This window comes from Triticum urartu, chromosome 2A (genome assembly GCF_056163025.1).
Source record: "Triticum urartu cultivar PI428250 chromosome 2A, HENAU_Tu73, whole genome shotgun sequence".
NCBI lineage: Eukaryota > Viridiplantae > Streptophyta > Magnoliopsida > Poales > Poaceae > Triticum > Triticum urartu.
In genome coordinates this window covers 700,620,440-700,634,905 of record NC_141874.1, presented here as the reverse complement: position 1 = coordinate 700,634,905, position 14,466 = coordinate 700,620,440, and the positions used below count along the sequence as shown (strand labels likewise).

General features: G+C 47.2%; 3 protein-coding genes across 3 annotated transcripts; all 3 read right to left on the bottom strand.

The window, feature by feature from the left end:
* Positions 1–5,194: 5,194 nt before the first annotated feature.
* LOC125527809 (anthocyanidin reductase ((2S)-flavan-3-ol-forming)) lies at positions 5,195–7,457 on the bottom strand. The gene is made up of 6 exons (XM_087544992.1): positions 7,073–7,457; positions 6,630–6,796; positions 6,196–6,396; positions 5,949–6,108; positions 5,610–5,826; positions 5,195–5,514 (listed from the first exon to the last, which is right to left on the bottom strand). Exons 1-6 carry the CDS (start codon positions 7,194–7,196, stop codon positions 5,367–5,369), a joined length of 1,017 nt encoding a protein of 338 aa, XP_087401118.1. The 5' UTR covers positions 7,197–7,457; the 3' UTR covers positions 5,195–5,366.
* Positions 7,458–8,312: 855 nt separating this feature from the next.
* LOC125527808 (CASP-like protein 5B3) lies at positions 8,313–13,660 on the bottom strand. Its single transcript, XM_087544993.1, has 7 exons — positions 13,438–13,660; positions 12,217–12,349; positions 10,457–11,900; positions 10,025–10,191; positions 9,451–9,704; positions 9,175–9,336; positions 8,313–8,725 (listed from the first exon to the last, which is right to left on the bottom strand). Exons 1-3 carry the CDS (start codon positions 13,527–13,529, stop codon positions 11,697–11,699), a joined length of 429 nt encoding a protein of 142 aa, XP_087401119.1. The 5' UTR covers positions 13,530–13,660; the 3' UTR covers positions 8,313–8,725; positions 9,175–9,336; positions 9,451–9,704; positions 10,025–10,191; positions 10,457–11,696.
* LOC147986916 (anthocyanidin reductase ((2S)-flavan-3-ol-forming)-like) lies at positions 9,493–10,560 on the bottom strand. Its single transcript, XM_087542205.1, has 3 exons — positions 10,428–10,560; positions 10,025–10,206; positions 9,493–9,654 (listed from the first exon to the last, which is right to left on the bottom strand). The coding sequence occupies exons 1-3, from the start codon at positions 10,558–10,560 to the stop codon at positions 9,493–9,495; spliced, it is 477 nt and encodes a 158-aa protein (XP_087398331.1).
* Positions 13,661–14,466: the final 806 nt, after the last annotated feature.

Sequence of the window (14,466 nt, the reverse complement as noted above, 5' to 3'; positions counted from 1 at the left end):
CGCCGTACTATCAAGGAGGGCTCTTGATGAGTAGCTTGATCGTATCGTCTGCAGAGAGCTCAAACCATTGCATCCTTGCATCATCTTTCTTGGTTCTTGTTTGGTTCTCTTTGTGACTCTTAGAGCTTATGGTCATCTTGATGCCAAGCTCGAGTTCATCGAAAACGGAGTTCACTCGCAACTTCTATGATGTTTTCGACGTTGGAGGTTATGTCGGTTCTTCTCTGTTGGAGGTTTCACTCCTCTGTCGCTGTTTTGATACTACTCGTCGTCTTGTTTCCAACAAGCTTGAGCTTGCTCGATTCAGAGCTCATTCGCAGAAGTTATGGCAGTTCTCGTTTTCCTTGGAGTATACTTGTTTTTATGGAAGTGGCATATGTTTGGTGCCAGCGGTAGTACCGCGGGGCCAGAGCGGCAGTACCGCGTATCGCCACAAGTGGTAGTACCACTGTCTCACAACGATAGTACTGCTCGTGGCCATAAGCGGTAGTACGGCTCTGGTTTCGCGCTGGTACCGCCTCGACTCGAGACGTGGTTTTCTCGTGTCAGGTTCAGCGGCAGTAGTAGCGGCAGTAGGAGCGGTAGTGCCGCTCGTGTGTGGTAGTACCGCTGGGCCAAGCGGCAGTACCGCTGGCCCCAGCGGTAGTGCCGCTCATACGGCTCTGCCTCGCCCTCTATTTTGATCTGCTCTCTGTGTTCTACCGCCCGGGCGGTAGTACCGCTCCCCTGAGCTGTAGTACCGCTCATGCGCGGACTGAGCACATAACGGTTGGATTCAGGAGCTCCTATAAAAGGGGGTCTTCTTCCCCATTGAACCTTATCCTTTGAGCTTGCGTTCTTCCCCCATTGTTGACCTTCTTCGAGCTTGCTAACTCTCAATCCCTCCATGGATTCTTACTAGTTTTTGAGGGAAAAGAGAGAGGAGATCTAGATCCACATTTCCACCAATCACTTTCTCCTCTATGTGAGGGGAACCCCTTGGATCTAGATCTTGGAGTTCTTCTTGTTCTCCTTCTTGTTCTTCCTCTCATTTTCCTCCCTAGCATTAGTTGCTTCGATAGGATTTGAGAGAGAAGGAATTGGGCACTTCGTGTGCCCTTGCCATTGCATTTGGTGCATTGATTTGAGTCCTCCACGGTGATACGTGGAAGTTACAAATTGAGAAGCTTATTACTCTTGGGTGCTTGGTACCCTTGAGCTTGTTCCTCTTGGGTGCTTGGGCGCCCTAGACGGTTGGTGGTGTTCGGAGCTCAATCATTATGGTGTAAAGCTCCGGGAAAGCGTCGGGGTCTCCAATTAGGTTGTGGAGATCGCCCCGAGCAATTTGACGGGTATCGGTGACCGCCCCCAAGGGTTGCCAAAGTGTACGGGTTCGGTGACCGCCCCCAAGGGTTGCCATTTGTACGCGTTCGGTGACCGCCCTCAAGGGTCCCTTAGTGGAATCATGTCATCTTGCATTGCGCGAGGGTGTGAGGAGATTACGGTGGCCCTAGTGGCTTCTTGGGGAGCATTGTGCCTCCACACTGCTCTAAACGGAGATTAGCATTCGCAAGGATGTGAACTTCGGGATACACCGTCGTCTCCGCGTGCCTCAGTTATCTCTTACCCGAACCCTTTACTTATGCACTTTAATTTGTGATAGCCATATTGTTTCTTGTCATATATCTTGCTATCACTTTGTTGTTTATCTTGCTTAGCATAAGTTGTTGGTGCACATAGGTGAGCCTAGTTGTTGTAGGTTTTGTGCTTGACAAATTAACCACTAGGTTTATTCTGCATTTGTTCAAGCCTAAACCGTAATTATTTTAAAGCGCCTATTCACCCCCCTCTAGGCGACATACTCGTTCTTTCACTCGTGTTATGCTTATTCGAACAATTGACTGGGTTAAAGATTAACTTCCACAAGAGCAAATTGTTCTATTTTGGAAGAGCTAATGATGACCAAGATGCGTACAAACAATTGTTCGGGTATGAATTGGGGGCTTTACCTTTCACGTATTTAGGTATACCAATTCACCATCGTAAGCTGACCAACAGAGAATGAGAGTGTATTGAGGATCGATTTGAGAAGAAACTGAGCTGCTGCAAAGGCAAGTTGATGTCATACGGAGGCCGACTAATTCTTATTAATTCAGTCCTCACGAGTATGCCCATGTTTCTCCTTTCCTTTTTTGAGGTTCCTGTGGGAGTCCGGAAGAGGCTAGACTTCTATCGATCTTGCTTTTTCTGGTAGAGTGATGAGCCAAAACGAAAGTACAGACTTGCTAAATGGGATATAATCTATAGGCCGAAAGACCAAGGGGGTCTAGGTATTGTAAACCTGGAGGTGAAGAACAGATGTCTTCTTAGCAAGTGGTTGTTTAAGCTTTTTGTCGAGACAGAGGCCACTTGGGCTCAGATCTTACGTAATAAGTACCTCCACTCTAGAACCTTGTCCCAGGTGACAGTGAGGCCGACTGACTCACCTTTTTGGAGAGGACTGATGAGAGTTAAATCACTCTTCTTCAATAGAACAAGATTCATAGTTGGAAACGGTACCGCTACGAGATTCTGGGAGGATACATGGCTAGGGGAGACGCCCCTAGCACTTCAATATCCTTCTCTGTATAGCATTGTTCAGCGTAGAGACGCTTACGTTGCAATAGTACTGCAGTCTACTCCGCTCAACATTCAATTTAGGAGGACGCTAGTAAGGGCATCTCCACCCGTCCCCCCAGGAAGGCCCCCCAAGCACTTTTTTTAGCGCCGGCAGCAAAAAATGCTCCCAGTCAGGTCCCCACGACCACGTTTTTCGCCGGATTTGGCTAAAGTTACGGCCGGCGCGCGCAAGTGAAACCCAGGAAAGCGGGAGGCAGCTGGGGGCGCCGGCGCGATACTTTCGCTGCCAAAGGCCCACTGCCAGCCTCTCTAAATCTCTCTTTCCTTCTTTTCCTGACTTGGCCCACCATGTGATGCATGCAAAAAAAAGCTCTCTCCCGCATGCCCGCCTCGCTCCTTCGCTTTCTCTCCTCTCTCCCCTGCTCCTCGCTCCGGCGATCTTGGACGCCCTCCACCGGCGAGCCGGCCCCGTCTCCCCTCGCTGGCCTCGCCCACATCTCGTCGGAGGAGCCGCAAGCGGCCTACCCCGTCTCCCGTCACCGGCCTCGCTCGCATCTCCCCGGAGGAGCCGCAAGCGGCCAGCCCCGTCGCCCGTCGTTGGCCCCACGTCGCGCCTCCCCGGAGCAGCCGCGTCGTGCTGCTACGGCTCGTCTCCGAGCGTAGCGAGCGGCTAGGTGGACTACTGTGAGCTCGCAGAGCATGACGGGCAGCAGGAGTGGGCTCGGGCAGCTCGACATCGAGTCGTTCTTCGTTCATGGCGGACGGCAGAGCCGGCGGTTGCGGCCAACTAGCTAGAGGAGGAGACGGAGCTTAGGAGGGGAGGCAGGAGCGGCGGTGCTCACCTGAGGAGCTCAAGGGGGCTCAGCGAGAAGCTCAGTAGCAGTAGCCGGCCTTGTGGCCGCGGCTGTTGCTGCTCGTCTTCCTGTCTCCCCCCTGCTCGAGCGAGGCTGCTGCTCGTTGAGGGAGCGCGCCGCGCGGAGTCGCGCAGGGCTGCGAGGGCGGGGAGGGGAGAGGGGACAGGACGCGACCGCGCGTGCCGCGACGTCGAGGCGGGCGGAGATGCGGGAGCTGGTGCGGCGAGGTGGGAGAGAGCGAGAGCGAGCAAACGGCGACTTCGGCCATGGCGTACAGGGAGCGAGGGAGAGAGTAGGGGGGGAATGAGGTGTCGCGATGCATGCGAGCAGGCAGGAGGCGTGGCGCGCTCGGGGCCGGTTGGGGAGGACGACGGCTGGGAAAGTTCTTGATCCCATGCCAAATATTTCGCCGGGCCAACCCCAAGAAGCAAAAAAAATGCCGGCTGGGGAGCACAACGGCTGGAGATGCCCTAAGGAGCCGTTGGGAAGCCTGACTCAATCTTGTGAGAAGATTGATGAATGCTCAGTTGTCTCAATAGCCCGATAAATTGTGCTGGAAACTAACTAAGAATGAAGAGTTTTCAGTTAAATCCATGTACTTGGATGTTATCAACTCTAGCGCGATTCCCCAATCGAAACATGTTTAGAAAGTCAAAATACCTTTGAAAATCAAAGTGTTTATGTGGTTTGTACATAAACAAGTTATCTTAACCAAGGACAATTTGGCAAAACACAATTGGACAGGTTATACGAGATGTAGCTTTTGTGACCAACATGAATCAATCAAACACCTCTTTCTTGATTGCCCTCTGGCAAAAATTATGTGGCGGACGGTTCACATGGCATTTAACATTACTCCTCCGAATTCCATCACCATGTTATTTGGGACGTGGCTTGATGGGATAGATTTTGACACGGCGAGACACATTCGTGTAGGAGTATGTGCTTTATTATGGGCAATTTGGAACTGCAGAATTGATTTGGTGTTTAACAGAACAACAAATATTCATTTTTTGCAAGTTATCTTCCGAGCCACTGCGTTGATCCGTATGTGGTTGCCACTCACTCCGACGGAGGCCAGGGAGCGTTTGGTTACTGGATCTACCCGATGGGAGATGGTAGCATGAGATATTTTCAACCGATTTGAATGGCAGTCATGTAATAGGATATGCATTTAGTGTTCCTATCTTTTTATGCCAGCCGGTTGTGGCTTTTCTATTACTGTTCGTGCTCTTCGTGAGCCTTTTTTTGGTTTTTGTTCGAGACTTAGAGATTTGTGTTGGACCTTTTGCTCATTAATAATCATGATCGTATGCATCGTTCTGATGCAGAGGCTGGGGCGAACCACCCTTTTCAAAAGAAAACTCAATCAAGGATACATCACGCTCGATAGCGTCCAAAACGTCCCTTGGTCTAGATCCAAGCCAGACCATAGTTCTTTTTTTTTTGCCTTGCGATAAAAACATTTGTCCTGCACTGAAGTTGGGATTTAGTAATATAAAACCCTAAAAATTGTGGCTTTGAGATACCCGGTCCTTTTTTTAGCCATGACCTAATGGAGGTATACCCTATGATGATACAGAGGTCAGAAAGAGGCTTGGGGTATCCACAGAGGCCCCAGCAGACTTTTTTAATTCTATACTACGCTTGAACCTTCTGTATGGACATGATGCTGATTTTATTTATAAAGCAGAGCGGAAGTCTTTTTTGATGTTATAACAGTGATATGCACGACACATACATTTAGCAAAATAATATTTATTTATTTTTGCCACACAGGCAAAGAACTAAACATCTTCACGCACCAAAAATACAAGCATGGGTTAACCCTCAAAGAAACTACAAGCATGGGTTCTTCTGCTAAGACACGTTATTTTCTTCCGGTTACATATCCGTCCGCAGATAACAGACATATTAGTAGGGAAGTATCCCCGTGGTCTTGCCGTATTCAACGAGGTCGTCAAAGATCTCACTTAAATCATCGTGCTTGAACTCGAACCCTTCCCCGATGAGCTTCTGAGACGATAAACACACTCTTGGCTTCTCTTGGGACCCAGCAAAGCTACATAAGTATATATTTGGATATCGTTAAACCCGTGTTAAAAACATAGGAGTAGATGCGTGTGTGCCAACGGTTCAGATAGACTGTTCGCATACCGTTCAAGTTTCACATTGTATTGTGGGTACTTTTCGGCTACGAGACGGGCAAGCTGCACGACGGTGGTGTTGTGGCTGCAGCAGATGTACCTGGCCGCCGAGGACTTGTTCTCGGCGACAAACACCTCAGCGCGACACAGATCCTCCACGTGGCATATCGACACGGAGTCGGTGACCGACTGCAGGCCCATCAGGATGTCCCGCTGTGTCTCATCGCCTGGAAAATGTACAGGAGAGAAAGATATATGTCAGCGGTCAAATTAACACTCAGCTAGCAAGCACTGATCATGCTGTGAAAAAACAGAGAAATGCTATATATGGCGGGGACGCCTCTCTCACCGGACAACAGGGAGAGGGTGACGGGGACGCTGGTTCTGGCCTTGGAGACCGGCGCCGCGCCCAAGGTGAACACGGGCAGCACGGTGGCGAGGCTGATGCCATTCTCCTCCGCAAACTTGCTCGCCGCCTTCTCGAGAAGCACCTTGGACACTGCGTATTCCTACGATACAAATTGCACATACACAAAAGCTTCCATCGAATGTAAATGTCCAGGCGAGAGAGAGATTGAGCACAATGATTTATGTACCCAAGTTGGTGGCCTGTTGGTTCTGAGGTATTCGACGTCGGACCAGGATCCCTCGTCCAGCATGTGACCGCCGCCGTGCAGCGGCCTCCTGGACACCCCGGCGTCCGACGACGTCAGGATCACCCGCTTCACCGTCCCCGCTCTGACACACGACCTCATCACGTTGAGTGTTCCTTGGACGGCCGGCTCGATCAGATCTCTCTGCCGTCGAACACGAAGCACAGTAAGCTATCCCCAAAGAGAAAATAAACTAACATGTTTGAGTTGCCAAAGAGAAAATAAGCTATCCCCAAAGGACGACGGTGGGGTGAACAATAGTCAGAGATTGAGTTATGGCTGATGCTGACAACTTAAATGGTGTCCCACATCCCAACAACTACACCTCCCAACAGTCGTGCAGATGGAAACGAAGCTTGGTGGAGATGTCTGTTTACCTCAGGATCTGCTGAACCGATGTTCATCGGAGCGGCGACGAGGAAGGCGTAGTCGCAGCCGGAAACTGCGTCGTCGAAGCTGCCTTCTTCGTCCAGCCGGGCGCCGATGATCTCCAAGGGGCCAAGCGCTTGCAAGTCCTTGAGGTGGGAATTCTTCTCCATGTCATCTGCATATACAGCTTACAGAATCTTCAGAGACGTAACATGGTGGGTTGAGAGTTGAGACCACTCTGACCAAAACAGTTTCCATCAATTTCAGCCTGGTGGTTCGGCTAGCAGACTGGATAGAATAAACATGTTTTATCCAATCGATTCTGCAGAACCGAGTACAAGATTTCGCCTCAAACTCAAGTTTAGAACCTATGATCTCACTCTCACCTCAAACACGGAAGGAAAAGTTGCTCAAGTACGTACATACTGAAGCAAAGAAACAAGAAACTAACCGGGGTCTCTGACGGTGGTCTTGACAGCGTAGCCTTTCTGGAGCAGCAGCTTGATGAGCGCTGAGGCGATGTAACCGCTCCCTCCGGTGACGCACGCCGTCCTCTTCCCCTCACCCGCCGACATCGCCGGCCACCACTCGATCGAACCTCTCGTGGAAAAGAGAAGGATTATTCGCTTGCTCCCCTCGCTTCAGGAACGAGAGGTTGTAAGGTGGTTCCTCTGGAGTGGTTGTTGGCACACTATGATGAGCTGCAAATATCATATCATATCCTCTGGGGGAAAGAGGAACCTGCATTAACACTCCCTCCGTCCGGAGAGAATAGCAGGCTAGTAGTAATGCAGAAGGTTCTTTTAAGTTGTTGAAAATGACCTGCATTACATGCATAGTTCCCTGTCAGAAAGTGATGATGTAGCTGATGGACTGGTGGCTGATCAATAGGTCTCTGTGCACTGTAATATACAACCCACGAGCTCAACTGTGAGCAATTGGCCAGCGTTTTCTTTATACTACTAGGTTTTTTTACTTCTATATGAACTAGACAATGCCTACCCGGTTGCCACGGAATTAGATATATAGTTTCTGAATATTGTGTAGAATACTAATTCAGTCCTTACGATCTAAACTATGTGAAAAGAATTCTTCATAAGCAATGTCACAATGAAATGCAGTGTAGTCTAAAGCCACTTAAAATGTACTAATGCATGCCGTGTGATAGAGGATGCTCATGCATATATCCGACGGATGTCAATGGATCAAGTTAGTAAATCTAATGGCTGCAACAATTTAGATGATGTGGAAGCATGCACGTCAATTTTTTTTTAAAGGGGAATATATTAATAGCGCGGGAGGCAACACCCTCCTTTTTCTGTATTTTTACGTTTTCTGTTTCATTGTCTTGCTTTATTTTTTCAATTTTGTTTATACTTTCAAATATTCTAAAAGTATTTGAAAAATGTTTAATGTGTATAGAAAAAAGGTTTATCACGTATACGAAAAATTTATAAAAAACATGTATAAAAATTTGATCATGTATTAAAAAATGTTAATCATGCATTTGATTTTTTTGAACAAGTATTTGAAAAATGTTGATAAACATTCGAAAAATGTTAAATGTGCATAGGAAAAATGTTGACCATGTACTAATTGTGAATTGGTTAAATGTGAATTTTTTCGAGCATGTATATAACATGTTAATAAAGTATTTGAAAAAATGTTGAATAAGTAGTCGAAAAATGGTGATAAAGCATTTGAAAAATGTTAAATGTGTAAATAAAAAATGTTGACCATATACTAAAAAGATGATGAATTTTTTTGATCATGTATATAAATATGTTAATCAAGCATTTGAAAAAATGTTGAATAAGCATTGGAAAAAATGTTAAATATGTATAGAAAAATGTTGACCATGTATTAAAAAATGATGATTTTTTATTATGTATATAAAAATATTAATCAAGCATTTCAAAAAAAAGTTGGACAATTATTTGTGAAATGTTGATCAAGCATTTGAAAAAATGTTAGATGTGTATAGAAAAAATGTTCACTGCCGGCAAGCCGCCACCCAAAGTTGGGGAGGGCTGGAGGTAGAGGATCTAGAGGCAGGAGTTCGAGGCCTGTGGCGACGTCGCCGGTTCCATGCTCGCGGAGGCACCTGCAGGATGATGTAGCTCCACAGGTAAGGTCCATACGCAGTCTAAACGGATAGGGTATGAGTATACCCACGGGTACAAGTCTATATCCGTGCCCTACCCACTACTTAACGGGTAGGGTATGGGTACTACCCATGGGTACAAATTTGTGCCCATATCCGGCCCATGCGGGTACCCGTATCCACCGGTAAAATTGCCATCCTTAGTGGCTCTCGGTCGTTAGCTACGGAGATAAGAAGGAAAAAAGAATGATCGATGAAGGCCCCACATGGGACGTGTGGCACACGTGCGTTATAATCCGCCGGATGATGGTTATCGTTTCCAATAGTACAGAGCTTTTAAGTTTCCTGTACCTTTCAGTTTATAAGCAGCAAGTGATCAAGTTGAAAGAAAAAAAGAAAAAAGAAGATTGCTAGCAGGGATGCCCGCAACATGTGCCTCGATCTCTCACCGGACAACAAGGAGAGGACGGCGGGAACGCTGGATCTTGCTTTGGAGATGGGCGCCGCGCCCAATGTGCTCACCGGCAACACGGTGACAAGGCTGATGCCATTCTCCTCTGCGAATTGGCTCGCTGCCTTCTCCAGAAGCACCATCTCGACACCCCGTATGCCTGCGACGCAGATTACATCATGAAACCAATACAGAAGTGTATGCCTGACATACTTCCATTGATGGTAAATATCCAGGGGTGAGAGACTGAACACAAATTTCAGTGTTCGTGTACCCAAGTTGGTGGCTTGTTGGCTCTGAGGTACTCAACGTCGGACTAGGAGCTCTCGTCCAGCAGCACGTGGCCGTCGCCCTGCAGCGGCCTCCTGGACACTCCGGATTGGGACGACGTGAGGATCACGCGCTTCACCGTCCCAGCTCTTGCGCACGACCTCATCACGTTGAGGGTTCCTTGAACAGAGGGTTCGATCACATCTCTCTACCATCGGACACAAAGCAGAGTAAATCATCCATCAAGAGAGAAGAAGCCTGCATAATTGGGTTGCCAAATACGTCATAATTATGCAGAGATCAGGTGTTACTCATAATGCTTTGTATGCACTTGATGCTACATTTTGAATTAACAAAATCGCCCTTTATCGGAAAAAAATTGGGTTGCCAAATGCTGAAATGACATGGGATCAAAAGTTCTCTGTATCTGAGAACTACCATTTGTCACAAAACAAGTGACGGGTGACAGCGTGAAGACTTCGTTCCAACTCACCAACTAGATCAGCATTACATAGCGATGCTGGAAGAAGAATTGTGTAAGAAAATGGAAACGAAACGTCATGGAGATGGGTGTTTACCTCGGGATCTGCTGACAACATGTTCACCGGAGCGGCCACGGGGAAGACGTAGTCGCAGCCAGAAACAGCTTCGTCGAAGCTGCCTTCTTCATTCAGATCGGCACGGATGATCTCCAAGGGGCCAAGCGCTTGCAGGTCCTCGAGGTGGGAGTTCTTCTCCGTGCCATCTAGAATTGCAGAATCTTCAGTTATAGGCGAACGCCGAACGCAACAATTCCAAGCAAAAATAACACTGTACGCTGCATCTAGGATTCGGCACGCATGCCTTGCTGCCTGAATCTCCTAAAGAAATCAGACGGCCCAAACAAAAGTTACGGTCGGCGCCAGCCAATCTCCGATTTCAACTCGAATTCGGGAAAGAAGAAAGAAAATCACCGGCACACACGCAACGGACTAGCTTAACTGGAAAGAAAAATCGGGATCGAGTCCAACCTGACAGCGTAGCCTTTCTCGAGCAGCATCTTAACAAGTGCTGAAGCGATGTAGCCGCTCCCTCCGGTGACGCACGCCGTCTTCCTTCCCTTGCCCGCCGACATGGCCGGAGGCTGCTCTGGTCTGCTCTGCTCTGGCTGGTTGGCACACTAGAAAAGTGGGGGGAAATAAAATCCTGCGTAGTTCTCTTGTGCTCGGGAAAGTATTGTCTTTGCATCAGACAATTTGCTGGCTAGTGGTACAGTAGTACTCCTTTTGGTAGATGAAAGTGACTGGCTGCATTATTATGCAGTAATGCAGACTACAACTGCACCAAAGTGATGATTCGTACTCGGAGTACAGCTGTTCCAATACTCGGAATACTTTTTGAATACGCGATTTTTTTTCAAAAAAACTTCTGAACAAAAATTGAATATAGGAACAGTTTTTGAAGTTTTGCTTTTTTTTTGAAAAGCACAAACATTTTTTGAATTTTGAAAAAAAAAACTAAAATTAGAACACTTTTTGAAATTTGAGATTTTTGATTTTTTACAAAAGAAACAGAAAAGAAAAAACCTGAAAAACCAGTGGAAGAAACATCAGGAAAGAGAAAACCAGCTTAGGAACCTTCTAGAAGGTTTCCAAAACGTATGGAAGGTTCCCAAAACGGATCGCGTACTGCGCTCGCGTTGTACAAATGCGCCGGCCCATAACTCATTCGCTCGCTTCATCCCTGTGCGAACCTTCGCCATTTTGTCGCAGAACGCGACATATATGGAATTCCCTGAATATATATGTCGCCATTTTGTCACATAATACGACTTATATGAATCCCTCCCTCTAGCTATCTTCAACCCAAAGCAGGTTGTACCGACCGGTAGCCACCGCCGACTTTCCCCATTTTCGTTTTTGATCCGTTCTCTGTGTACTACCTGCTAGGCTACTGGTACTCTACTCCATCAAAAGAAAAACAGCAATCCGTAAAAAAAGTGAAGACAAAAGCCACTTGGAGCACTAATAGGCACCCCATATTAGTGATTCCACTTCCACATTACCTAAACAGTAACTATTCCACTTTGTCCTTCTAGTAATATGGCAATTAGCACGACGCGACGGTGATGAACAAGTGTCCTGAGCACATTGCATCTGAACTGATTTACCATCCTTGACTGGCAATTAGCACTTCAAAATAAAAGATAATGCAATCATTAACTGGCAATTAGCACGACGCGACGGTGATTCAAAGCACCTATTGAGATCACTAGAAGAACGAGACCAGTAGCCATAACCCGGAGAAAGAAGACGCAGCTTGCAGCGACCACGTGATGAATGCCAGGGTGACCGAAAGCGCGAACTGATTGCAGCCCAGCCACGAGAACCCCTCACAGAAGTTCACATCCTTCATGAAGAAAATCGTCAGGCAGGCGGCGGCACAGACTCCTGAGAACATGAGAACCGCCACGGCCTGCAATGCATTCACAATGTGATCACTCAGATAGGCCTTTGCTAACTACTAGCTGACAGTTCGTAGGCAACGTTCGATCCAGCACCTTTGGCAACAAGTCTCTTTAAGGTTATTATCCTATTCTCTTAAAGTGAGGCAAAACAAGAACTTAGCCCACAGAGAAGCATGAGTTGCACTTATCCTGAATTTATGTTTTCCTAAGAACTAACACATTGATACAAAACTCTGGGTTCAATTATTGCGGTTGCGGTGCATGCTTTCAACTAATTCAGACGTAGCTCCATGGACAATAGAAGAGACAAAGCGAACGACTTACCCAGTCAATGATAACAATGAGCAATAGACGAGCCGGTGCTTGAAGATCCTTTTCATTCCTCAGAGAAAAGATATCCAGACAAGCAAGGGGCAAACTCCACAGAAACTGCAGCACCGAAGCAAAGTTCAGGTAGCTGCAGGAGACCATAATACACGCATTAGTTGATGTCAAACACAACGAGCTCCTGCACAGGAAATTCTGAAGAGTAGTCAACACGTTCAAGACTTATGCAGTTCATAGTCTCAATGATATGAACTTGATATGAAAAAGATAAGCGCTCACCGGCACACATATACTAGCAGTCAAGACAGGTCACATGTTGGAACACAGAGCCTAAGTTTAACAATCCTGATAAAATGTTATCATGGGAAGAAAAATTGTAGGTAAATGGAAAACATGAGGCTTCGTTCTTTACACGTACGCTGACACAAGCACATACATAAAGAAAACATGTCCAATATCCCAGTCCCATTTTTGAACAAGTATGGTGTTGTTCACCCCTTGCTGCCGGGAATCGAGCTTGGAATGAATCGCGGCCCCTCAACGCCCCAGTGATTAGATCACACCAAGCGAAGTTCAATTCTCAGTCAATTTCCAGTAGCAACCACCTTACCTGAACATGAATCCTTGGTAGGGCAGCTTCAGCAAAAACATGCATGCCCCATCGAAAGACAAATCAGCTAATCTAGGAAGTGAGACTGAATGGAGAGTTCAGGCGAGCTCAGTTGTTCTGTCCTTTATCTACTCTTCAAGTGATCAATCTACAGCTCTGTTTTGGTCTGCTTCTCAAGAAGGGTTCTATAAATATTCTACTACTAGCTCAGACGTGATTTTTTTCCGGTCCGGCGGTGTATATCTAAGATAAATTGGGCAGTGATTTCTATGGCATGATGATGAGTGGAAATAAAATAAAACCATGAAGCACCACAGCATGCATCTAGGCTTTTGTACAGGAAACTTCCCCCAAAATCTCCAAGAGGGAGGGACTCTGAATTTTACAACCAAAGTAACATCTTGATCTTGAAGCATTGGGGATGCTACTTGAGTGATGCTCATCAGCTCATGGATTCGCAAGAAAACACACGGAGGGGAGGGCATCCAAGGAACGATTACTGAAGCGAGAAAGAAAATCTAGGAACTCATCTCAACAGACAGACACAGCAAGCGGAGAAGCAGCATTTGGTGGAGAATGAAACCGGTGGTAAGGGGCAGAGGGAGTACAAGTAGGCGCTGTAGTTGGAGAAGCCATAAGCAGAGAACATGGCGAAGACGGATGCGGCGGCGAAGACGCACTGCGACACCCGCAGCGCCATGCCGCTCCATGTCCCCGGGGCCCGGGCTCCCCACTATGCGCTTCATCCCCTGCACTGCACTGCCTGGGCTTCGGTGCGGAGAGGTGGGTGGGGTGGAGAAACCTGGCTGATGGAGTCCTTCCTGGCTAGCCGGGCAGGATGTGCAGCACTAGCTAGATAGATAGATGGGAAAGGTGATGGGCAAAAGATGAGAGCAGGAATTTCACATCAGTTTCCTTTTTCCCTGTATGACTAACAGGTGCCCATGGCCAAGAAATCCCCGTGTCCTGTCAGTTTTGGCTAGGGCGAGCAGGGCCATGTGAACAACCCAGGTTGCTTTACGCTTTAACCTTGCACCAAATGCGAAGCTGCATTCAACGATTCCAAGAGCAAGAATGATGACAGGAGTGTGGTAAAACTATGGATATACATGAAAAACACGAGGCATCAATTATCCAGTATGTAGATAACTCTGCTAGCATCGAGAAATAGAACGGTACCAACACAAGGACCGTACTGGAAATTTTGTGAATATGTCTATTCCTATGTAGTATTAAATTATTTCTTACATCCCCTTCTCTCTCTATCTCTCTCACGGCATGGAGTTTATAGACACACAAGATGCCACTGCTGCTCTCTTAAGGCATCTCTAAAACGGACCCTCAAATCATTTCTATGTTTAGATTTGAGAAATGGTGACTCTCTTAGCCTGGCTTTGCTCACGTTGTTTCGAAAAAGGGTTTGCCCCCGCTTTATATTATAAAGCAACCGACCAAGCATCCAACACAATAGTACAAGTTCCAAACAAGTCATCAAGTCATGCTGGGGGCACATCGGAACAAGCCCCCAAAAAAGAAAGAAAAAGAGAGCTAATCCGGGTCCGGTGGGGGTGGCGGTGGAGGTGGTGCTGGCGAGAAGGTTACTGTCGAGGATCGAAGGCCTGCAATGATGTTGTCAA